Source organism: Phalangium opilio, unplaced genomic scaffold (genome assembly GCF_054372755.1).
Source record: "Phalangium opilio isolate 3A_F unplaced genomic scaffold, DU_Popi_V2 ptg000011l_1, whole genome shotgun sequence".
Classification (NCBI taxonomy): Eukaryota; Metazoa; Arthropoda; class Arachnida; order Opiliones; family Phalangiidae; genus Phalangium; species Phalangium opilio.
Window position 1 is genome coordinate 5,121,673 of NW_028324147.1, and position 23,174 is coordinate 5,144,846.

General features: G+C 38.2%; 5 protein-coding genes across 7 annotated transcripts; 4 read left to right on the forward strand and 1 right to left on the reverse strand.

The window, feature by feature from the left end:
* Window positions 1-2,670: 2,670 nt before the first annotated feature.
* On the forward strand, window positions 2,671-4,116 carry LOC149710004 (uncharacterized). Its single transcript, XM_089858642.1, has 2 exons — window positions 2,671-2,782; window positions 3,624-4,116. Exons 1-2 carry the CDS (start codon window positions 2,692-2,694, stop codon window positions 4,079-4,081), a joined length of 549 nt encoding a protein of 182 aa, XP_089714768.1. The 5' UTR covers window positions 2,671-2,691; the 3' UTR covers window positions 4,082-4,116.
* Window positions 4,117-4,628: 512 nt separating this feature from the next.
* Window positions 4,629-6,504, forward strand: LOC149710005 (uncharacterized). Of its 2 annotated transcripts, XM_089858641.1 has the most exons (3): window positions 4,629-4,891; window positions 5,061-5,651; window positions 6,040-6,504. In XM_089858641.1, the coding sequence occupies exons 2-3, from the start codon at window positions 5,558-5,560 to the stop codon at window positions 6,492-6,494; spliced, it is 549 nt and encodes a 182-aa protein (XP_089714767.1). In that variant the 5' UTR covers window positions 4,629-4,891; window positions 5,061-5,557; the 3' UTR covers window positions 6,495-6,504. The 2 variants fall into 2 exon arrangements, with proteins under 2 accessions (XP_089714767.1, XP_089714766.1); XM_089858640.1 differs by having other exon boundaries at window positions 4,629-5,651.
* Window positions 6,505-7,169: 665 nt separating this feature from the next.
* Window positions 7,170-7,942, forward strand: LOC149710006 (uncharacterized). Its single transcript, XM_089858639.1, has 2 exons — window positions 7,170-7,349; window positions 7,493-7,942. Exons 1-2 carry the CDS (start codon window positions 7,211-7,213, stop codon window positions 7,909-7,911), a joined length of 558 nt encoding a protein of 185 aa, XP_089714765.1. The 5' UTR covers window positions 7,170-7,210; the 3' UTR covers window positions 7,912-7,942.
* Window positions 7,943-10,381: 2,439 nt separating this feature from the next.
* Window positions 10,382-14,940, forward strand: LOC149710007 (uncharacterized). Of its 2 annotated transcripts, XR_016376456.1 has the most exons (3): window positions 10,382-10,905; window positions 11,665-13,092; window positions 13,979-14,940. XR_016376456.1 is itself a non-coding variant. In XM_089858643.1 (2 exons), the coding sequence occupies exons 1-2, from the start codon at window positions 12,984-12,986 to the stop codon at window positions 14,359-14,361; spliced, it is 492 nt and encodes a 163-aa protein (XP_089714769.1). In that variant the 5' UTR covers window positions 12,881-12,983; the 3' UTR covers window positions 14,362-14,940. The 2 variants fall into 2 exon arrangements, 1 of the variants encoding a protein (XP_089714769.1); XM_089858643.1 differs by lacking the exon at window positions 10,382-10,905 and having other exon boundaries at window positions 12,881-13,092.
* LOC149710008 (arylsulfatase B-like) lies at window positions 14,733-22,209 on the reverse strand. The gene is made up of 13 exons (XM_089858634.1): window positions 22,007-22,209; window positions 20,789-20,900; window positions 20,442-20,597; window positions 20,248-20,366; window positions 20,092-20,186; window positions 19,366-19,467; window positions 19,139-19,202; window positions 18,581-18,678; window positions 17,864-18,000; window positions 16,976-17,034; window positions 16,739-16,853; window positions 15,303-15,505; window positions 14,733-15,152 (listed from the first exon to the last, which is right to left on the reverse strand). Exons 1-13 carry the CDS (start codon window positions 22,107-22,109, stop codon window positions 14,968-14,970), a joined length of 1,548 nt encoding a protein of 515 aa, XP_089714760.1. The 5' UTR covers window positions 22,110-22,209; the 3' UTR covers window positions 14,733-14,967.
* Between the last annotated feature and the right edge of the window lie 965 nt (window positions 22,210-23,174).

The window sequence follows — 23,174 nt, forward strand, 5'->3', positions numbered from 1 at the left end:
AATGATCATCAAGAAGCAAAAATCTCCTGATTGGTCTAGCCAAAGATGTTAAGAAGTGACGTAGGTGAACGTCATAGATTCGAGTTAAAGCGACGCCTGGCGAGGCGCTGTCAAAGTCTTATAGTAATGCAGACTAAATAGGAAGATGGAAGTTCTGCAAAATTAACCATCAGTGTGTAGGACTTCAATTCTCACTTGTTCTCTCTCGAACTAGCTCGAGCTGTCTCTACGCAGTATAGGTACTTAGTGTCATACTTTTGGAACATACCTTATAAACATATGCTGCTACTACTGCCTAATTACTTTCTGTCGTCTCTATTTGTCTTTGCTGGTACTAAGACCTTGCGAGGAATGAGACTGAAACTCGGCGTTCAACACTCTCTCTCTCTCTCTCTCTCTCTCTCTCTCTCTCTCTCTCTCGGTTGGAAAAATGTCGGTACCGAAATTAAAAGGGCGTAGACCGGAAAGCACTCGTCTCTCTGGCGCTAAGTGGTCGCCGGTCTACTCCGGAATCTTTCTCTTTTAACAGACGAACGTGTAAAAGGTGAAGGACGTAGATGTATAAAGGTAGTGGCGTATCTTGACCCGACAGTCATTAGGACTGATATTATAAGACAATCTATAAATATCACGAAAGTGGGAAAAAAGGCTTAATTCAACTACGATAAAAATCTTTCTGTATCTTTATAAGAAAAATACTGACCTACTGACAATCAATAGCCTAAACTACTTTACCTAGAAGGTTGAAATTTTGCAGGGACGTTAATCTTAAGCAGTAGGCACGAGTTAAAAAATATTTTTACAATCCGTCGCCATATTGAAAAATGGCGGACAAAATGTTAATAAACCTTATTTATGGAATAACGTTCGCGAGTTTTAACAGATTTTACTGATATTTATTTAACTAGTTTCCTAAAGTCTTTAGATGGGCTTTATGGCTTTTGGGGTTCAATTTGCCGCCATCTTTTAAAATGGCGGCCCATGAAGTAATAAAAGTGTACAGACCAGTGCATTTGAGCTAGTCGAGTACGTGAAAGTGTTTACACTAAACACTTTGAAACCGTTTTCAATTGTTTTGCAAGGATCGAAACGTAAAATTTAAAATTTGCTTTAAACTGTACAAATAAATATGTTATGATAAAATTCAGTGATTATTTTGAAAAATAGATCAGACATTTGCAAAAACCTAAATTTCCCTTTAACCCTCGTTCCTTAATCATTTATTTATTCTTAATTACAGATTGCTATGTTTCTAAACAAACCCAAAATTTACCAAATGTTGATAAATTTTAATATCAGAATAAATACATACTTATTAGACTTTCCGTTGATTTCGAAAATCGATAAAACTAACCCTTATCGTACTGTACGATTTTGAAGAATTCAACACTCAAACATGATGTGTATGAAACATATCTCTAAATGAGACAAACCCGTTTGATTCGACTGTGCATGCACGTTTCCAAATTAAATTTTAACTTTCCAACCAACATGTTCATGAAATTTTGTTTCGCGGTGTTTTTTCTGGTTATGAAACATGGATGTCCTGGTACGTGTATACCCACGGATATACGTGACCCTCCTGTAATTGGTAAGTGCAATATTTTATAATAACCGCCAGTTGAGAGCTTAAGACTGTCCAACGGGGCCTAGAGTCTCTGGTAGACAGTCCGGCACTGCCAAAACCTTTTTTTTTAAACACCCTCTATAATTGAACATTCTTCTAATTAGGATTACTTAATATTTATAATTAAATATTAGGTTGCGAGGAGTTGTACCCGAATGGCACTTTTGTCAATGAAAAGTGTCAACGTTTGTCTGATGGCTTCTTTTACCTTTTTTGTGTGTTAATGGTACTTATGGGACTACTGACCCTGGTATACCACATATGTTGCCAGCATGACGTCCGTGGCGATGACAACATGGGTTCATCAGGTCACGCGATAAATCATGACTCTAGTGAAGTTTGCGTCAATTCGAGTGAAAGTTCTTTCGCGAGTTACGGTAGTACAGATTCGGTTCCGTCTAAACAAAACCCATCAATTCACAGTTACCAACCTACATTCCATCCCCTGGTTTATTGAAAACTAATTTACTTTATCCATAAGAATTATTACAGTTTACTTGTAAATCATAGAGAAAGAAACAATAAAGGTATATACTCCTGTTCAACAGCGCTGAACATAAATGCAAAACATATTCTTGTATAGACAAGTTCGGAAATTACATACAGTGAAACCGAGATACAGTGGTCTTGTGGCTACTTGATTAATTAAAATGTTCCAAGATTAACAATTTCAAATGGTCAATGTCCAGTTTATTTAATTAAAGTGCTTGGGCTCTTCTGGCCATATGTCCAGTATTTCCCCGCCTGTCACCCAATCTATTCCCAATAACGCTGACACATCGTCTGCTCTTATACTCTTACTTGATTTACACTTGATTACGGTTTGCGACACTTCTTAAACAAACAATTAACTTCGCTGATAAATATAATTATCACAATCCACATATATATATTAAACTTCCCCCTGATTTCTGAATTTTTAAATATAACCTTTGTACATTCTTCGTGCATTTAAACGTGATAAAGTTAATGTGCATACAACAAAACATCTCAAACACGCGTGGAAAGACAACACAAAAAAATCGATCCGATCTCATTCCCGCGTTAAATTTTTCCTTTCCAAAATGTTGATGAGTATTGGTTTTGGGATATTTTTCCTGATTTTTCTAAATGGTTATATTTATAATCGTAATCGTGGCCCTTGGAATAAAGAGCGTAAGTACAACATTGTTTTACAATTGACCACTAGAACATCCTCATTGTTCGAACGGCAAAAAAAGCCATCAAGTCCGTCTTTAGGTAACAGCAGGGATAGATTTAATTTTAGAAGTAGGAATTTAGAACGGTTAGTATTTACTTCAGTCCGACTCATAGCCCAGTATAGAGCCCCTCCCTCCAACACGTAACGAAAAGTTTAAATTATCTTACTGGCTCACTTAAACCATGTTTTGATGACGTTGCTGACGGGGACGGCGAAAAAGACGTAATTCCGTTTTACCTCTGTCGCTATGGCCCGCCTCTTCTTTCATTCCCCTCGGTCCCGTGGAAGGGGTCCGGGACTTTGACGCGCGCCCAGATTACTCTGTTCTCCATTCCTACTTCTAAAATTAAATCTATCCCTGGCAACAGTTAACCAGTTACTAAATATTAGTGGATTCGGTTTAAACCCCCCAATTAACGTTATTACATAAAGAAGGGTTTTTACATTTCTGGCCGCCATTTTTCAAGAAGGCCGCGGAATGGAAAAAAATCTTTCTAGTTGCGTTAAGAGTAACGTTTGTGCAAAATTTCAACCTTTTAGGTAAAGTAGTTCGGGCTGGGCGTTGATATAAGTCAGTTAGTCAGAAGTTTGACTTATTTAGATATAGAATAACCCTATAACGCCTAAGTATGGGTCTACCATGGGGGAGGGAAATAAACGTGATGCATTCTTCTTGGCGCGAAGGAATAAACTAAAAGGGGGGCCCTCCCACCCCTGTGTACTGGTTTCTGCGCGATTTTATTAATGGAATGGTCTAATAAGACTAATTAAATAATCTCCATTTATTTCTATCAGTTTGTAATGAAGTGTATCCGAATGGCACTTACGTCACCAACGAATGCCAAGAGAAGTACAAAGAAGCCATTTCAGGGCTTCTTTTTTTCGGGATGTTGATCTTGTCATTGGCTTTCGTGGGGTGTTATATGTGTCGTTGTCGCGATGAAAAGGAGGACGGAGATCCACCAAGTCGCGTGACAAGGCGTGAATATAGGGACGAAACCGTTAGTATCAACGCGGCTACTCCATCAGTGAATTACGGTAGTACACCAATTTCGCCTCTGGAACCACAAAGGACCAGTACACAGATACCAACTTCTTCATCAGCCAATCATGGTAGTACACCAATTTCACCTCCGGAACCAGAACCGATCAGTGCACAGTTAACGAAGAACAGTCCATCCTCTGGTTATTTGAAACCGAATTTACTTTACGAACAAGAATTATTACCATTTACTTGTAATTATAAATCATAGAGGATGAAACAATAAAGGTATATACTCCTGTTCAACAGCGCTAAACTGAAATATCCCTAAATAGACAACTTCGGAAATTACATACAGAGAAACCAAATACGTGGACAATGCCGCCATTGGGGTATTCTGCCTCTCGCCAAGAATCACCGCCAGAGGCAGTGCGAGTTGGCTAGCATCCCTCGGGCTCCATCTGGCGTTGCTTCTTGACACGAGGGAGAATACTCCAGTGACGGTTTCGCCCCTGAGTGTTGGTTTTTCCGAAATGGTCTATTTTAGTATAAACTGATAAATTCCTGATCTATAAATTGTGTCAGGAAGATATCTCGATGGAGCTTGGACAGTCGTATTTTCTTTACTCTGAACCATCGAAACCACCCACCAGGGTGAGATATAAGGCGGGTGGGCCTGGACTAATTTTCACTAGCCTATAAATATTAGCTGGGCCAGTTTGAAAATTCAATGTCTGGGAAGTCTACTACTCTACTGGCCTTGTGGCTACTTGAAAATTAAAAATGTTCCAAGAAGACCAATGTCCAGTTTATTTAACCTTGGAAGAGAGAAGTACTGGAATGGAAAATACGATACCTCTAGCATAAGCCGTACGTACCCAGGCGCGGGACAGGAGGGGGGCGAATTTGGTTGAACGTCAGTCTGTAGCGGCACCTAGTGTTGAAATTTATTCTTATTTTGTGAAATTCGTCTGCTTTTTTCAGTTTCGAAAAAAATAAATTCAGTGACGGGCGGGAGGCACGGTTTAGGCTAACTTTTCTCTTCCAAAGTTTAGCAACGCGCAACGCGCAATTCGCAACGGTTTTTATTATTTTGACTCTGTTTAGTTATGGGGAAGTACTGCTGTTACATTAATTGTAAAAGTGACTTCCGATATCATAAAAATATAAATAAAGAGTACTTCCCTCTTCAAAGCCTGAACGTTCGCCATAAAAATAAAAGTACTTTTACTTCAAAATTACTCTTAAAGGTGGCAGCACTATATGACGTTCAACCAATTGCGCAATTCCGTGTCCCGAGCTTGGGTACCGCAAGATTTCCCTTCCAGTTACTTACCTCTTCCAAGATTTAACTAAAGTGCTTGGGCTCTACTGGCCATATGTCCAGTATTTCCCCGCCTGCTACCCAATCTTTTGGCACGCCCATTATCATCACTATTTTCAATACCTCTGACACATCGTCTGCTCTTACCCTCCTACTTGATTTACACTTGATTACGGTTTGCGACACTTCTTAAACAAACAATTAACTTTGCTGATAAATATAATTATCACAATCCATATATATACACATTGAACTGCCTCGAGATTTCTTAATTTTTAAATATAACCTTTGTACATTCTTCGTGCATTTAAACGTGATAAAGTTAATGTTTACAAAACAAAACATCTCAAACACGCGTTGAAAGACGACACAAAAACAAATTCGATCCGAACTTATTGTCGCGTTAAATTTTTCCATTCCAATATGTTGGTGAAAATTGGTATCCTGATAATTGTCCTGCTTATTTTACTTGGTTATATTAATTACAGTAATCCTGACACTTGGACGGTAACAGACCGTAAGTACAACATTTTTATAATGACCACTAGGGCATAATTATCATTGTTCGAACCGCAAAAGCCATAAAGTCCGTCTTTAGAATAAGGGGAAGCAGTGTATTAAATATTAGTATATGGATTTAGATACAGAATAACCCAATAACGCGTAAGTATGGGTCTACCGTAATGGCTTAATCCTAGGTGCGTGGCGGGGGAGGGAAATACACGTGATGTATTCCCTAAAGCCCACTGTGCTCGCCTGAGAAAAAAAAATACGTTTTAATCACCGGGACATGGTCATATACTTGGTCGTCCCTAAGCATGCTAGTTACCCAATAGTTCATGTTATTTAATGGAATGGTCTAATAGCCTAGGACTAATTAAATAATCTCCATTTATTTCTATCAGGTTGCGTAGAAGTGTATCCGAATGGCACTTACGTCAACGTGGAGTGCAAAAGGAATTTCAAAGAAGCCATGTCAATACTTCTTACGTTCGCAATTGTGGTCTTGGTATTACTCTCCATGTGGTATAATATATGTAAGGGTTCTTCCAATGAAAACACGAACGCAGTTCCATCAAGTCGCGTGATAACGCATGAATACAGTGACGAAAGCGTTGAATTCAACGTGGCTACTTATGATAGTACACCAGTTTCAACCCCGGAGTCAAAACCGACCAGTTCACAGATACCGACTTCCTCATCAGCCAATTACGGTAGTACACCAATTTCACCACCAGAACCAGAACCGAAGAATACACGATTACCAAAGAACAGACCATCCTCTGGTTATTTGAAAACGAATTTACTTTACCAACAAGAATTATTACCATTTACTTGTAATTATAAATCATGTTATTGAGAGAAGAAAATAAAGATACATGTTACTGTTCAACAGCACTGAACGAAATTTCAAAACATTCATGTTGATATTAAACCTCTATAGCTTAAATTCTGTGACTGTATCTCAAGAGCGGGTAAAAATGCAGGATTGATACTCGACCGAATTTGGACAGTCGTATATTCTGTACCCTTTCATCTAATGCCACGCCCATTTCAATATCACACTTTAAGTCTAGTACTGGGAACTTTACTTCTACTTTATTCACTCGGGGTAATAGCTTAAGTTTATAATATATGTTTCATAAGTATGACAATACCTATACTTCGTAATGCTAGAGACTTACAGCTCGAGCTAGTTCGAGAACGACGGAAGCGAGAATTGAAGTCCTACACTCGGAGGTTAATTTTGCAGTCCATCTTCCTATTTAGTCTGCATTACAAAGCCTTTGACGGCACCCCACCAGGGTTCGTTTTACCTGGAATCTTTGACCTACTTCACTCACTTCATGACAATCTCCAGTTTGTAACCAGTGACAAACTTATGGCCAACATATCTTATGAATTTATGGTAAGAGAAGTTCAGTTCTTGAACCCAAAATTTACTTTGTTGATAAAAATAATTATCAGAATCAAATTATTATTTGTCATTCTCAAGATTTCTAAAATCTACAAAAGTTAGCCTTATAGTACAATCACAAAGAATGTGCCTCAAATTGACGAAGAAATCCGACAAATATGGTTCGATTTAATTTCAAGTTAAAACTTTACAATATGATCACGAAAATTTGTTACGTGGCCTTTCTACTGGTTATTACCAATGGATGGTTTGGGACTTGTACACCCTCTGATAACGATGTCCCTCCTAAAGATGATGGTAAGTATAATAGTTCATAATTAACATCAAGAAAAAATAATTCTATGCTACTGAAAATGTCGTGCATGATATAATCATTCAGCGAAATCGGGGTACAGATTGATTAGGATTAATTTAATCTCTATAAATTACTTTTCAATTAGACGTAATCCCACAGTGCAGAATGGTTTGTCCTAAAAATGGAACTACGAACAATGAATGGTGTTACGATCTTATCCCTGGCTTAAAGGTCACGTGTAATGTTCGGGTACTATATATGCCGATTATGTTATTCTTGATATTTGTGATATACTTCTGTATTCAATTCACCTATGACAAACTTGTTAAACACTGCAAAGACGCGAGTGACGAGAAAACTAAAGATTCCAAGGAAGTTTGCATCAATATGAATGAGATTAAACCATCAGTGAATTACGGTAGTATACCAATTAATGTTCCGGAATCCAAATCAATCAACAACACGCAGTTACCAAACGTTAGTCCACCTCCAAGTTATTTGAAATCAAAATTACGTTATCAACAAGAATACGCGATGCTTTGTAAACAACAGCGGAAGAAATAAAGATATTTAGTATTGAATTAAATGCAAATAATATCAAGAATTCATAATGTTTGTAGGAATAAGGTTAGAGAATGAGCAGACGAATTTTCGCTACAAAAGTACACGAAGATGCTTACCAAAGGTTAGAGCATAATGCTGATTGATTCCTGGTGTTTGACCCTGGTCAAAACTCAAAAGTCGGGGGTAAAGAGAGTTTGGTGTTTGAGTATCGAAAGACGTCACAAATTGTTTAAACAGGGATAAATTTAATTTTAAAAGTAGGAATGGAGAACAGAGTAATGTGGGCGCGCGTCAACGTCCCGGACCCCCTTCCACGGGACGGAGGGGTATGAAAGAAGAGGCGGGTCATAGCGACAGAGGTAAAAGGAAACTACGTATTTTTCGCCGTCCCCATCAGCAACGAGATTAAAACGTAGTTTAAGTGAGCCAATAAGATAATTTTAACTTTTCGTTATGTGTTGGAGGGAGGGCCTCTATACTGGGTGGTCTATGAGTCGGACTGAAGTAAAATACTAACCGTTCTCCATTCCTACTTCTAAAATTAAATCTATCCCTGGTTTGAAACAAAAGAACTTTCACGCAGGCCTGGTAACGTTGAAGCCCTATCATGCATACCTATTGCGTTCACGCCCATCATTATCATCACTATTTTCAATATGAAACTTAGTCTGCTCTTGGGAGCCTCATACTCCTGATACACGTAGCGCTTCCAGAACCCACAATTTACTTTGTTGATAGAATGATAAAAATAATTATCAGAATTGGACTTCATCGTGATTTCTTAGTATTATCTTTAAGAATGTAAAGTTCAAAGTGATAAAGTTGATGTGTCGGTAAACATTTCTCATTTACGCGTGGGAAAACAGTTCAATGTCGACGTCGTTGCGGGCTTGCGGCTTTAACATGTTCGTGAAAATTTGGTTAACGGTAATTTTCTTGCTCGTTCTCTATGGAAGTACTCCCCATCGTCGTCGTAACCCTTCTCCAGATATAAAAGGTAAGTATATTATTTTCATAATGACCACTATAACCATCTCCCAACCCTGTAATCATAAATTTATAAGATATGTTCCATAAATATGACACTTCCTATACTTCGTAGTGCTAGAGACTGCAGGACTTCCATCTAGTCCTATTTAGTATGCATTACTAAGCCTTTGACAGCGCCTCACCAGGCGTCGCTTTACCCCGAATCTATGACCTAACTCATTAACTTCATAACAAGCTCCAGTTTGTAACAGTGACAAACTTATGGAACATTTCTTATGAACTTATGCTGTATGAGTCTGCCGTAGGGGCTTAAAAGACCCCATCTACAAGCACGTATAATCTTTAAAAGCTTATCCATTGCGCGTAACCTGTAATCGGTTTATAGATTGTGCGCATGCAAGTGTTGCCAGTCATGCATTTGTGACGTGTGCAATTCAAACGTTATCTACAACAACAGACTGAATTAAGCTTGTAGAATTCTGTTCGATTCAGTAATTATCATCGAGTTCCAAACTTGCATGATGCAGGAGGTGTTCTAATAACAAATTACTGGCAACTGTCCCTGAAGCGCATGCGCTGTTAAAGTTAAGAAACGGGAACGAATCTGCATAGCCCCTCGGTCGTTGCTCAGTATCTATTATGGAATATTACTCCAAATAGGACTAATTAAATGTCTCTAATTATTTGTCAATCAGAATGCTGGGAGACGTATCCGAATGGCACTTTAGTTCGTCAACGATGCCAACACTATTCGATTTCCAATTTTGTCGCGTTACTACTTGGATTAGTTGGAAGTTTCGGGTTAGGTTTTTATTGTTGTTGGCATTATCAACCCTGGAAGAACTCAAGGACCAATAATCCATCAAATCACGCGACCACGAATGATCCCAATGAATCTCGCGTCAATTTGAATTGAACTGCTTCATCAGCGAATTACGGCAGTACACCAACTTCAGATGCAGAATCCAACTCCATTAATACGCAGTTACCGAAGTACAGTTCACCTCCCGTTTATTCGGGCTCGAAAATACATTATCAACTAGAAAGTCTAGAATCACCAATTATTTGTAAACCACAGTCAGAAAAACAATAAAGATACTCAGGCTCAAACCGGTCATCTTGGGTGATACGTTTATCATGGACAATAGCAGACTGTGAACCATATTCAGTATCTCACGATAAGCCCTCTGGAATTTTTGCCATAATCTTAATTTGAAACTATCTTCCCCTTAGCGCCAACCAGGGATAGATTTAATTTTAGAAGTAGGAATGGAGAACAGAGTAATGTGGGCGCGCGTCAAAGTCCCGGACCCCCTTCCCCGGGACGGAGGGGGGTATGAAATAAGAGGCGGGTCATAGCGACAGAGGTAAAAAGGAATTAGGTATTTTTCGCCGTCCCCATCAGCAAGGTCTTCAAAACGTAGTTTAAGTGAGCCAATAAGATAATTTAAACTTTTCGTTACACGTTGATGGGAGGGGCTTTATACTGGGCTACGAGTCGGACTGAAGAAAATACTAACCGTTTTCCATCCTTACTTCTAAAATTAAACCTATCCCCCTGGTTTAAAACAAAAGAACTTTCACGCAGGCCTGGTAACGTTCAAGCCCTATCATTCATACCTATTGCCTCCACGCCCATTATTATCGTCACCATTTTCAATATCAAACATAGTCTGCTCTTGGGAGCCTCATAGTCGTACTTTATTTACTCCTGATACACGTCTTCCAGAACCCACAATTTACTTTGTTGATATAATGATAAAATAATTATCAGAATTGGATTTCATCGTGATTTCTTAGTATTATCTTTAAGAATTTAAAGTTCAAAGTGATAAAGTTGATGTGTCGGTAAACAATTCTCAATTCCGCGTGGTTAAACAGTTCAATGTCGACGTCGTTGTGGCTTTAACATGTTCGTGAAAATTTGGTTAATGGTAATTTTCTTGCTCGTTCTCTATGGAAGTATTCCCCATAGTCGTCGTAACCCTTCTCCAGATATAAAAGGTAAGTACTATATTGTCATAATATCCATCTCTCACTACTAAATATAACCGTGTAATCATAAGTTTATAAGATATGTTCCATAAGTATGACACTTCCTATACTTCTTAATGCTAGAGACTTACAGCTCGAGCTAGTTCGAGAACGACAAGCGAGAATTGAAGTACTACACTCGGTGGTTAATTTTGCAGGACTTCCATCTTCCTATTTAGTCTGCATTACTTAGCCTTTTACAGCGTCTCACCAGGCGTCGCTTTACCAGAATCTATGACCTACCTTATTCACTTCATAACAAGATCCAGTTTGTAACCAGTATCATGAAACATATCTTAAAAACTTATGCTGTAATACATAAGTATGAGTCTGCCGTAGGGGCTTAAAAGACCCCATCTACAAGCACGTATCATCTTTAAAAGCTTATCCATTAAGCGTAGCATGTAATCGGTTTATAGATAGTGTGTATGGAAGTGCTGCCTGCCATGCATTTGTGAGTGCAATTCAACCGGCGCTATCTACAACAACAGACTGAATTAAGCTTGTAGAATTCAGTTCGATTCAGTAATTATCATCGAGTTCCAAACTTGCATGATGCAGGAGATGCTCTAATAACAAATTACTGACAACTGTCCCTGAAGCGCATGCGCTGTTAAAGTTAAGAAACGGGGACGAATCTGCATAGCCCCTCGGTCGTTGCTCAGTATCTATTATGTTACATTCCTCCGAATAGGACTAATTAAATGCCTCTAATTATTTGTCAATCAGAATGCTGGGAGACGTATCCGAATGGCACTTCAGTTCCTCGACGTTGCCAACATTATTCGAGTTCCAATTTTGTCGCGTTACTACTTGGGTTAGTTGGAAGTTTCGTGTTAGGTCTTTATTGTTGTTGGCATTATCAACCCTGGACGAACTCAAGGACCAATAATCCAGCAAGTCACGCGACAACGAATGATCCCAATGAATCTCGCGTCAATTTGAATGAAACTGCTTCATCAGCGAATTACGGCAGTACACCAACTTCAGATGCGGAATCCAACTTCATCAATACGCAATTACCGAAGTACAGTTCACCTCCCGGTTATTCGGGCTCGAAAATACATTATCAACTAGAAAGTCTAGAATCACCAATTATTTGTAAACCACAGTCAGAAAAACAATAAAGATACTCTGGCTCAAACCGGTCATCTTGGGTGATACGTTTATCATGGACAATAACAGACTGTGAACTATATTCAGTATCTCACGATAAGCCCACTGGAATTTTTGCTATAGTCTTATTTTGAAACTAACTTCCCCTTAGTACAGCCAGGGATAGATTTAATTTTAGAAGTAGGAATGGAGAATGGAGTAATGTGGGCGCACGTCAAAGTCCCGGACCCCCTTCTGGGCTATGAGTCGGATTGAAGTAAATACTAACCGTTCTCCATTCCTACTTCTCAAATTAAATCTATCCCTGACCCTATTTTATTTACTCATGATAGCTACACTCCTTTAACCCGAGTCAATAATGAAAGGCTCCTCGCTTTCCCCCAAAATGGTCGCGAAATTTTCAGAATGAACGTACCTGATTGGCTAAGTGCGGGGATTGACGTTTATTGGGGGAATTTTTGACCCTTCTTCCAACTTCCTATTTACTTTGTTGATAAATAGACCACTCCAGTAATTACTTGAAGATAAACAAGCACACAAGCGGGAGGTCGCTCTATTAGTTAATTTCCCTGGCACCAACCAAGAGGCAACGCCAGACAGAGTTCACTGAACGCTGGAGGCAAGCCTCTAGCGGCGCATGCCGATGGAAAAAGCCCAATAAGGTGACCTCTTTCGCCCTTGTGTTGCTTGCTTATCTTAGACTGGAATTAGTGGAATAGTCTATAGGCTTATAACTATCAGAATCCTCAAGTATTTGACTTTCTCTTGATTGTAAAGTCTAAAATATTTACCCTTAGTACAATCTTAAAGAATTTAAAGTTCAACCGTGATAAAGTTAGTGTGTAGCAAAGAGGAATTCCAGCCATCTCAGTCACCCGTGGAAGAACGTGCGACCAAAAGAGTTCGATTGAACCCTTCTCAAAAACTTTACAATGTTCATGAAAATTGGTTACGTGGTGTTTTTACTGGCTATTGTTTATGGATGCCCTGGTACTTGTACACCAACAGATCGAGTCGGCAATGGTACTAATGGTACAGATGGTAAGTACTAAGAGTATTATTAGAAGGGTTACAGAAAATGTGCTAAATATAAAGGGTAGTTCCAAATATGGTGGTTGGGTGATTTTGAGTCCAAAATGTTTTATGATTCTATGAAATTTTGCTGTGAGGGCATGTTTTATGGATGACCCCTCAAAGTTCAGTACGAAACTGAACACAATTCTAGTTAATTAAAGGGATAATGAAGTAGCAAAAACACGTTATTTGTGATTCATTAAGGGTGTTAAAGGAATTTCCCGAGACCAATCCGGGGCAGCTAAAAATGGCTCAGTCTCATTCGTTTCTCCAGTTAAGGATTAGCCCGCTCAACGCTCATTTAACTTAATTTCGGCGTTATTTTTGGAATTAATTTATGAAATCGGACTAAATCGTGTTCCAAACTAGTTTTTTGACTATATCCAACACTTTTCTAAATGTAAAATTAACTTTAAAAGCGTTTTTAGAGCTTCCAGGTTATTGTTACTCTATAATTCATAAACTGTGACTCTTAGAGCAAAATGTCATTGAACATTTTCGACTCAAAATCGCCCACAGAACCACTGTACTTAACACCCTGTGTATATTGATATACATGAAAGCAAATAATAAAGAAACCCTAAATTGATTAGCCCGACAATCATTGCTCAATATCAATAATAGACCATTTCGACGTAAAAAAGTTGGTAGGCAACCTTCAGAATAGAGACATATCCCTACGCGCTCACATGATACAAAAAAGACTACAGCGCAGGCGCCAAAAAGCGAGATGGAAGGCAAAGTTTTACCCCCGTGTCTTTCCCTCTTACTTATATAGTTACATCGAAATGGTCTATTGAATATTCTTCCAATTAGGAGAGTAATTAAATATCTGTAATCATTTGTCAATTAGGTGTATTACCATATTGCAGAGACGTCTATCATCCGAATGGCACTGACATGCATCATTCAAATGGCACTGTTGGGTGCATCGACCCTCCCAATCACACAGTCTTTTACGCTATAATGATGGTTGTGGTAATAATTTTTGTAGGAATGGTCAACGCGTTATGTGTAAAACACTGCGATGATTTGTACCCCGATAAGCAAAAAAGTAGTGACGATACGAAAAAGGATTGTAAGGAAATTAGTCTCAAGTTGATTAAAACTACTAAGGCGAAATATGGTAGTACACCAATTTCAGTTCCGGAATCCAAACACATCATTACACGGCAAATGAGCTACACTCCACCTCCCGGTTATATGATGTCCAAATTTCATTATCAACAAGAATAAATAATTAGTTTCTAAACTAATTACATTAGCAATAAAGATACTTCTACTACTTAACAGCACTAAACAAAATAGTAAACCTATAGGCCACGTTACGTTTTTCAATGAAATAGGCCTTTTTCAAAAGGTGGGAGGGTTTAGAGTCGTCTGCTTAAAATAGAGTTGAAACCAAACATTCAAAATTCCGGACGGTATGTGGATCCGCAAGGCTTTAACGTTACTAGTCCATTTGTTTGAAGTCTTTGGTTGGTCCACATACCCATAAATGTTTCGTGCTATTTTAAAATACCCCACACTGATGATAAAGGTCTATTAAATTTCTTCTCATCTCAAATGCTATCGTTAATGTTCCAAATTAAAATTAATTAAGCCAATTGTAATTAATTGACGGAGTAAAATTTATAATGCATCTTACACAAAATATGATATGATTATTCGTTTACTGACATTAGTTTAAAACAAAATGCTGTGGTCAATTTAAGAACATAAATATACATACAAATGTGTTGTTATCAATTTAGGCTTAACTAACTAAATTTTGAGTTTAATTAATAAAGTTTGTCTTATTTAAATACTTTATAACTCAAGTCTTAAATTCCTAAATTAATTTTAAATGGTGGCATTACACCAACCGGGTGTGAATACACCCCCGTAATATTTGGGACTTCCTTTAGGGTCAACTGGTGGCTGGTCAGCTGGGACCATTTCCAGGGAACGTTCACGAAACTCCTCGAGCAAGGTCGAGACGATTCGTGGATATTTAGCCGATAAATCGTTCAATTCACGAGGATCGGCTAAGTTGTTACGTGTTTAAAAATAAATCCCAAATCGATCGATTTATCGGAAAGACGGAAAAATCAAATAAAAGATAAAAATAAACTTTCTTACAAAACTTTTGCCAGATAAAAGAAGTTAAAAAAAGAAATGGTGAAAAATTTGCATACCACGAACGTCGAACAACTTTAAGGCGGGTTGAGACGATTGATATTTCCATTGGCTTTCGCTTTTATTTCCATGTAAGCGTGTGTTGTTGTAGAAATCAGTTAAATTTCTATTTTTATTGTAGTTTCTTTTTTTAGACTGAGGAGGCGGGTACCACCCACTCGGTTCACCCCCATCTCCGACTATCAGTTTGTAATCGCCAACCCTGATTGGTAAAAAATTTACAAATGTTATAAATATACTATAGACCTACCGTTTTCAAAAGGTGTACGTAGTATCATAAGTTTATTAGATATACCAAGAAGTGATATCTAGTTTATTAGGGTGAAGGTATAAATTCGCCACCACATTTCTAGCTTTATCTCCAGTCCAAACGTATAGTAGGTCCGGAGTTAATCCCCGCCGCCTCTAAATTACAACCAACATCTCATTGGTTCTTGAAAATTCACGTCAGCGCGACGCGAATGACGGGAAAATGACGTATTTTCCGACTGAGGAGAGGCGAAATAGCCCGGCATCCTTTTACGTCCCCCCTTGTATTTTGAAAGGGGGACTGGGACTATGGCGCGCGAATACTTAGGCATCTTACACCTTCTCCCTAATAAACAAGATATCACTTCTTGATGTCTGGAAAATATCGTTTTAAAAGAGAATGAACAGCCAGTCGAAGTAAAGAATCGCGTGTCAAAGTCTATTTAAAAGGAGGGCGATACATTTTTTTATAACTTCAATTTTTAAGAGGGTGTTCAATTTCATTTTACGGAGCTTAAGGTTATAGGTCATACAGTGGGCGTTTTGGATAAATGGTTTTAATTGATTTGAACGCTTATATTCAATGCGTGTAATTTCATTTACGCTTCAACTTAATCTGAAGGTCATCAATTGATGCATGTTTAAATAATTTTTATTTTAGAGGGGTTATTAATACTGTTTCTAATGGCAAGGGGCCGTACATAAATTACGCAACTTGAAGAGGGGGCTTTTCAATAAGTGTTATTAATTGTACAGCAGATTAAATATTACTGTAATATCTTTATTATTTTATGAACAACCCCTAAATACACAACCACAACAAGATTTGAGCAACAATTCTTGTATACAGGGTGTTTCTGATAAGTATGATACGTTCTTTGGGAAATAAATTTTGAGTCGATTTAAATGTAACTTATATCTCCATTTTGCCACAACTGACACTGTTTTCGATTTATGATTTTCAAGAGTGTTTTAGTAATGACCCCTTGAAGTTACGACATTTTCGACTCAATACCGATTTCCCAAAGAACATACATCCCCCTTAATTTATGGTGGCAGACTTATCAGAAACACCCTGTACAATTTAAATACTTAGGTTTCCCTAGTTTAAATATACGACGTCATCAAGTGACAAAAAAGGCCCGTAAAATTAAAGATAAAGATGTGTATTTAAATGTATATTTACCTGACGGCTCCTCGGGGTTGTTTCTTGTCATATATATTATATACAAATTTGTTTCTAACGTTCGATTTATCCAATGATATCGACTGCCATTGATCGACGCCGTCAACTCCTTTCTCTGCAAACAAAAAACTCTCAAAATTCAGCGCAACTGCGTAGAAAATTCCACGTTTTTCTCTTTGAATATGACAAATGTATATAAAAAAGAAACATAAACTATGATATTATAGACAAACAAACCTGGAATTCCGCCAGCCAATCGAATTAAAGTCGGAAACCAATCAACCACGTGAAAGAGCCTTTCAAAGTCCGAATCCAATGTTTCGAAAGACCAAATAAAAAAAAGAAATTGTATAGAATTTTTTAAAAGATTAAAATTTATTATAATATTGAATTTTTAACCCGAAAAATTTAGGTTATTTAGAATGAATAATAATAATAATAATAAAAAACCCTTTTCTTTAAGTTTGTAATTTACTAACAAATAATTTTCATTTCTTTTATTACTGTAGGTCTCCTGTAATATTGCTCTATGGTGTCTGATTGCTGTTGGCATAAGCTAAGCTTATAAGTTATAAAATAAGTTAGCCAATGGATAAATATCAAATTTTAATTCAAATTCTCTGGAACGCTCCTTTAACCTATCTGTCTGGTCTGGTATAGTAACGTATTAAAGCCACTCAAGACTTCAAGAGTGACTTATCTCACGAAGTTAGAATTTGTAACTTCTTCATGGGATAAGTGTTTTAAAGTACAGGTGAGTTTGACAATATGGTTTACGTGTCTAAATATAATAATTTCAAGAATACATAAAGCTACTAGGAATCATTGTGTTCCATCCATTTTCACTCAACATATTTAGGCGGATTTTGTGGGAAGAGCTTGGCTAATCATAATGTATGACGAATTTTACCTCGCAAATAATCTAGCTCGCGCCTAGGAACTCGTGTTGCTACCAACCAATGAAATCACACTTAGAAAAACGTCAGAATTATGAGGCGTTCTTATGCCCGGCCCACAAAACCGGAGTAGATATTAACATGGGAGATACGAGGGCGCAATGATTCCTATTAGATGTATGAATTCCTGATAATATAAACTTATAAAGAAAATAATTTTTAGGTATACCGCTCATTGACGTATCCGGTCTTTTGTAGTCCTTTCCCATGGACAAAGGCCACGCCCCTGGTGCCACCTTCCCATAAGGTGTTTTTGTTCCCGCGAAGTGGCCAATTGTTCCCGCCATACTTGACCTGTCCCCCGTTCTGTAGAAATTAATTTTTCATCAAATATATATTTGTTAATACTAACTAAAGCCAAAGTCTCGTTCACACTAGAGTCTATAGATGCTTCCTAGAATTGTAAAAGGTCACTTTTCACTGGGCTGCTTAGTCTGTTTCGGGCCTGGTTGTAGGGGTTGTCTGCTAAGAATATTTGGTGGGTAGATTCAACTTTAAGATTTGGGCGAGGGGCTAATCACTCCAAGAGTCCGTGTACACCGATGTAATGATTTTAGTACTGTCAAAGCAGGGCTTTTAAAGATTTCCCCTTTAGTACAGTCAAAGACACACCGATTACGCTAAGTGACTGGCCCCTCGCGTTTCAATGACGTTATTTTGGTGCGTTCAGCAAGAAAACCCGATCACGTATGCCTGGAATTTCGGTACTGCACCTGAACGCACCTTTGTGACGTAGACAAAAACAGTAAACCCATTTTAAAACAAAAGTGATCAATTGGTGTCAAGATAATTTTAGACATCATCTATTCCTCAAAATATGGTTTCAAAGTTGTCTATAGTTTGAACGCGGCTATATTTATAATGAATATTTATAATGAATACGTACGTCAGTCGTGAATACCAGAAGGGTATTATCCCAGAAACCATATCGTTTCAAAGCTTGGACTATTCGACCGACGGCTTCGTCCAAGGCTGTCATCATGCCTTCATAAATTGTATTTAATGACCCCTTATTAAATTTTCCAATTTAATTTCCCCGCAGATCAATTTCTAACTTGTCATTTCAAGGGAGAGTGAATTCAATGCAGAACCCTCTGCAGAACTCGCCTATAGAGAGCTGCAATTGGAGGAGGAGCTGAGTCTCGTGACATAATTTACGCTGACATATTGGTGGGTTTAAAGCAGGGATGAAGCTGAGACCACCCAATATGGCTACAAGAACAGTGGTAAGACTTGGGAGGGTGTAAAGTAATACTATCCCATCTGAAAGCTCTTTATGTCGAATCGAGGAGAATATTTAAGAGGGGAAACTCGTTCTGGATAAAAAAAGGGGAGGTAAAACACGAGGCAGTGGCGCAATGAACGAACGGGGGGACTAAAAGCTAAAACACCAGTCTCTATTTCATTCCCGATGTGAATTCACCCTCCCTTTATTGAAATTTACCACAATAATTTCTCCTATCTTTATTTTTAATCCATTTGTATAGATTTGCATATTTCTGCGGAACCTGCAATAAATGCCGTAACATCTTATAATATCTCTGACTTAACAGTGACGTCAGAAAACGTAAAGGTTGTATAATAATACATATATATATATATATATATATATATATATATATATATATATATATATATATATATATATATATATATATATATATATCATACCTCCAAGGGGTAATGAACGGCTTGAAAAGGCAGATAGAGAAATGTGGGCGTTTTCCGGTTCAGTTTCGATATCAAATCAATCGTCGCTTTGGTGAAGGCGTGCTATCATTGAAACCCACCACAAAGGAAAGATACAAAGAAATATTCTGTTTATTGATCCAGTTCTTAAACGCGAATGGGCTTCGTAGCTTAAAGTACGTTCTATAGTCCTTGTAATCTCGTGCAAATATGAATAAAATAAAGTAAGGTATCCGCAGTGGATGAAAACCTTCCATTCACAGTGTCCTTAGTTCATAAGATAAGTTCCATAAGTTTGTCACTGGTAACTTAGAAACTGGAGCTTGTCATGAAGTGAGTGAGGTAGGTCATAGATTCGAGGTAAAGTGAAGACGCCTGGTGAGGCGCTGCTGTCAAAGGCTTAGTATGTACAGACTAAATAGGAAGATGGAAGTCCTGCAAAATTAAATTAACCGAGTGTAGGACTTCAATTCTCCCTTGTCGTTCTCTCTCGAACTAGCTCGAGCTGTAAGTCTCTAGCATTACGAAGTATAGGTACTGTCATACTTATGGAATAGTCATATCTTATAAACTTATGATAGCGCCAATAACGCATTTAAGAACCTGGGAACGTATGAACTAGGTTTCCGCGAGCACCACCATTATGGCGACGATGCACAAAGGACCTATCAGAACCAGCGGGGATTTTTATAGCACTGTCTTACTTACCGTTGAGTAGGTTCCGTTGTATCTAGGCTCTGGTTTCGTGTTATTATGTAAATCTAAATAACTGGGTCTTGAGGTACCAGGTGGTGACCTTTCGCCTACATATCCAAATCAATCGATTCTTGATGAGCCTATATCGCCTTTTCAAAAATTACTTACCATCCGTGTCTGGTCTGGAATGTTTATAATAATCTTCGGATCCCGTGTAGTACCCGAAAAATGTGTCGAAACCGCGATATGTCGGGGTGTAACGCCAGTCGCAAAATCCCATATGCCATCTGTAACCAAAAACAACGTTTAAGTATTTGTCAAAATAATCAATCAATTATAAGTAGAAGTACTTGATTACTTACTTTCCAACGGCGTGAGTTGAATACCCCAAATTACGAAGTACTTGCGGTAGGAAAGGGTACTTGAGAGTGACACCGGTTGGTTGCATCGGAAGTAAGTTGGAATTTTGTCTTCCAATACGGTAAGGGTAGTACCCTGTCATTAGAGACGATCTGGAACTAAAACCCAAAACAATGAGTTTAATTTACATAGTTTTCAGACTAGGAGGATTGGTACCATTTACACCAGGAGGCCACGCTACTTGGTACTGACTGCACTTTGTACCCCGGCCTCCTGCAGTGTAAATGGTATCAATCCTCCTTGTCTGAAAACTATGTATAATTAAAATGAATAATTTGAGGGGGCTTACGGTGTACAAATCGGTTGGACGTAGGACTGATTCATGATAACACCATTTCGGGCTAAAGCTTCCAAGTTAGGGGTAATCATGGTAGGATTGTTCCAACTGACATCGTTCCATCCTGAATTTATCAATCAAGGTTAATTGACCAATCCATAAATTTCTTGTAGATAAAAAACATAGTAGGCGTGGCTATTTCCCTGTCGCCAAGAAGCAACGCCAGACGGAGTTCACTAGCCAACTCGCACTGCCCTCTAGCGGTGCTTCTTGGTTCGAGGGAAATAACCCAAGAAGGTGACCTCCTCCCGCCCCTGTGGTGTTTGCTTCTCCCCAAGTAATTATTGGAATGGTTTATTACAACATTCTAACGATATTTTGGGTAATAGAGCCAATAGATAAAAGGTAGGGACAACTGATAAAATAAAAGATCATTACACCTTTCCTCTAAATTGTCTCAAATCAGATGGTGATAAAGAAATCCTAGTCGCGTTCGCACCAAATACTTTCTTTGAAAAGGTTTTGAATCATTTTGAAAAAGAGAATTCAACTGTTCGACCCCTCTCCTTGGTTTTACCCATCCGCTGTACTGAGCTCTATAGTCTGCTACTACGAACAGAACTTTCTCGTGACGTCACACCTTCCAATTTCTAATCTCGGTTTTGGCAAACATATTGGAAGACGTCAGCTCAGGCCATACAATTTACACTACCAATATTGACGTCACGTCCCTGTAGCTCCTCCCCTCTCAGTACCACTCTATAGAGCTATCTCAAAAGTCTTAGTGTGATGTCACTCATGCTATTTGCCCATAGAACCAAAGCGGTACCAAACATGGCCGCCGACTGCCAAAACTAAGCCAGTGACGTTTTAAGTTTTTAACTAGGCGATGACGTCACAACTGAGATAACTCTATTAGGAAGATCGTCTTACCATGCGCGAAGAATTACAATTCTTCGCCCATGGTCTTACGTCCTACGGCCCAAAATAGCTCTTTAAAATTCAATTCAATAGAGCTATCTCAGAAGCCTTAGTGTGACGTCATCCATGCTATTTCCGCAGTGATAGAACCAAAGCGGTACCAAACATGCCCGCCCACTGTCAAAGTTAACCCCGTGACGTTTTACCTAGACACTGACGTCATAACTGAGATTGATCCATTAGACTTTTAAAACAAAGTCTTCAGTGCGAACACGGCTCAAAAGTATAGATAAATAAATTTTTATTTACCTAAATCATCGGCAATGATGAAAACAATATGGGGTTTTGTTGTTTGTCCAACATTAGGCGCGTAAATCAAAGAAACTAAAGAAACTAGAGATAATATCATCATTACTTATTTATAATAGGATATTTGAAAGAAATCTCCTGGCTTAGCGCAAGCACGCACTCCGGAGAGAGCGACTGAAATGTCAAAACAATTATTGATTTTTCAAAATCTTCTTTAGAGTTTAGACTTTAAGATTCGAGATAAAATTTCCAGACGGAAGGCTGCGGAGCGAGCGGCTTCCACTATCTTCTCAAACCGATCTAACTGAGGTGTCGGACAACTTAAATTTTAAAGCAAAATGAGTACAGGTGTTTTTATCCAAATTCTACATCTTTGCGGGGATTTATTTCTTGTGGATTAAGATTAATTAATCCAATGGTTTTTGGATTATCAATTTCACTCTTAAATTCTTACTGATTTCGATCATATGTTACATTTTTCAAGATTTCTCAAATTTATGTAGAATTATTTCCTGGATTTCTTGTCATTCCCACGGATTTCGATGTTCTTCCCTTGGATTTCGGTTTTTTTCCCTAGAATTCTTGTTTTTCTCCCCTGGATTTCTTGCTTTTCCCCCCTGGATTTCTTGCTTTTCCCAGGATTTCTTGCTTTCCCCCCAGGATTTCTTGCTTTCCCCCAGGATTTCTTGCTTTTCCCCCTGGATTTCTTGATTTACCCCCTGGATTTCTTGCTTTCCCCAGGATTTCTTGCTTTCCCCCCAGGATTTCTTGCTATCCCCCCAGGGATTTCTTGCTTTCCCCCCTGGATTTCTTGGGGTTTTTCTCTTGTATTTCTTGGGGTTTTTCCCTTGTATTTCTTGGGGTTTTTCTCTTGTATTTCTTGGGGTTTTTCTCTTGGATTTCTTGGGGGTTTTCTCTTGGATTTCTGGTTTTTGCCCTTGATTTCTTGGTTTTCTTCCTTTATTTCTTGGTTTTCTTCCTTTATTTCTCGGTTTTCTTCCTTTATTTCTCGGTTTTCTTCCTTTATTTCTCGGTTTTCTTCCTTTATTTCTCGGTTTTCTTCCTTTATTTCTCGGTTTTCTTCCTTGATTTCTTGTTTTTGACCTATATTTCTTGTTTTTGATCTACATTTCTTAAATTTCTCGTATTTTCCCTGAATTTTCCAAAC

What these genes read in the sequence shown, in the direction of transcription:
- LOC149710004 (XM_089858642.1), top strand. Translation starts at nt 2,692, where the DNA reads ATGTTGATGAGTATTGGTTTTGGGATATTTTTCCTGATTTTTCTAAAT. An exon ending in TGGCCCTTGGAATAAAGAGC is followed by an intron (nt 2,783 to 3,623) that starts GTAAGTACAACA and finishes TATTTCTATCAG; the next exon opens with TTTGTAATGAAGTGTATCCG.
- LOC149710005 (XM_089858640.1), top strand. Translation starts at nt 5,558, where the DNA reads ATGTTGGTGAAAATTGGTATCCTGATAATTGTCCTGCTTATTTTACTT. An exon ending in CACTTGGACGGTAACAGACC is followed by an intron (nt 5,652 to 6,039) that starts GTAAGTACAACA and finishes TATTTCTATCAG; the next exon opens with GTTGCGTAGAAGTGTATCCG.
- LOC149710006 (XM_089858639.1), top strand. Translation starts at nt 7,211, where the DNA reads ATGGTTCGATTTAATTTCAAGTTAAAACTTTACAATATGATCACGAAA. An exon ending in TGTCCCTCCTAAAGATGATG is followed by an intron (nt 7,350 to 7,492) that starts GTAAGTATAATA and finishes CTTTTCAATTAG; the next exon opens with ACGTAATCCCACAGTGCAGA.
- LOC149710007 (XM_089858643.1), top strand. Translation starts at nt 12,984, where the DNA reads ATGTTCATGAAAATTGGTTACGTGGTGTTTTTACTGGCTATTGTTTAT. An exon ending in TGGTACTAATGGTACAGATG is followed by an intron (nt 13,093 to 13,978) that starts GTAAGTACTAAG and finishes TTTGTCAATTAG; the next exon opens with GTGTATTACCATATTGCAGA.
- LOC149710008 (XM_089858634.1), bottom strand. Translation starts at nt 22,109, where the DNA reads ATGATGATATTATCTCTAGTTTCTTTAGTTTCTTTGATTTACGCGCCT. An exon ending in CATCATTGCCGATGATTTAG is followed by an intron (nt 20,901 to 22,006) that starts GTAAATAAAAAT and finishes TGATAAATTCAG; the next exon opens with GATGGAACGATGTCAGTTGG. An exon ending in TTCTGGTATTCACGACTGAC is followed by an intron (nt 18,001 to 18,580) that starts GTACGTATTCAT and finishes TAATTTCTACAG; the next exon opens with AACGGGGGACAGGTCAAGTA.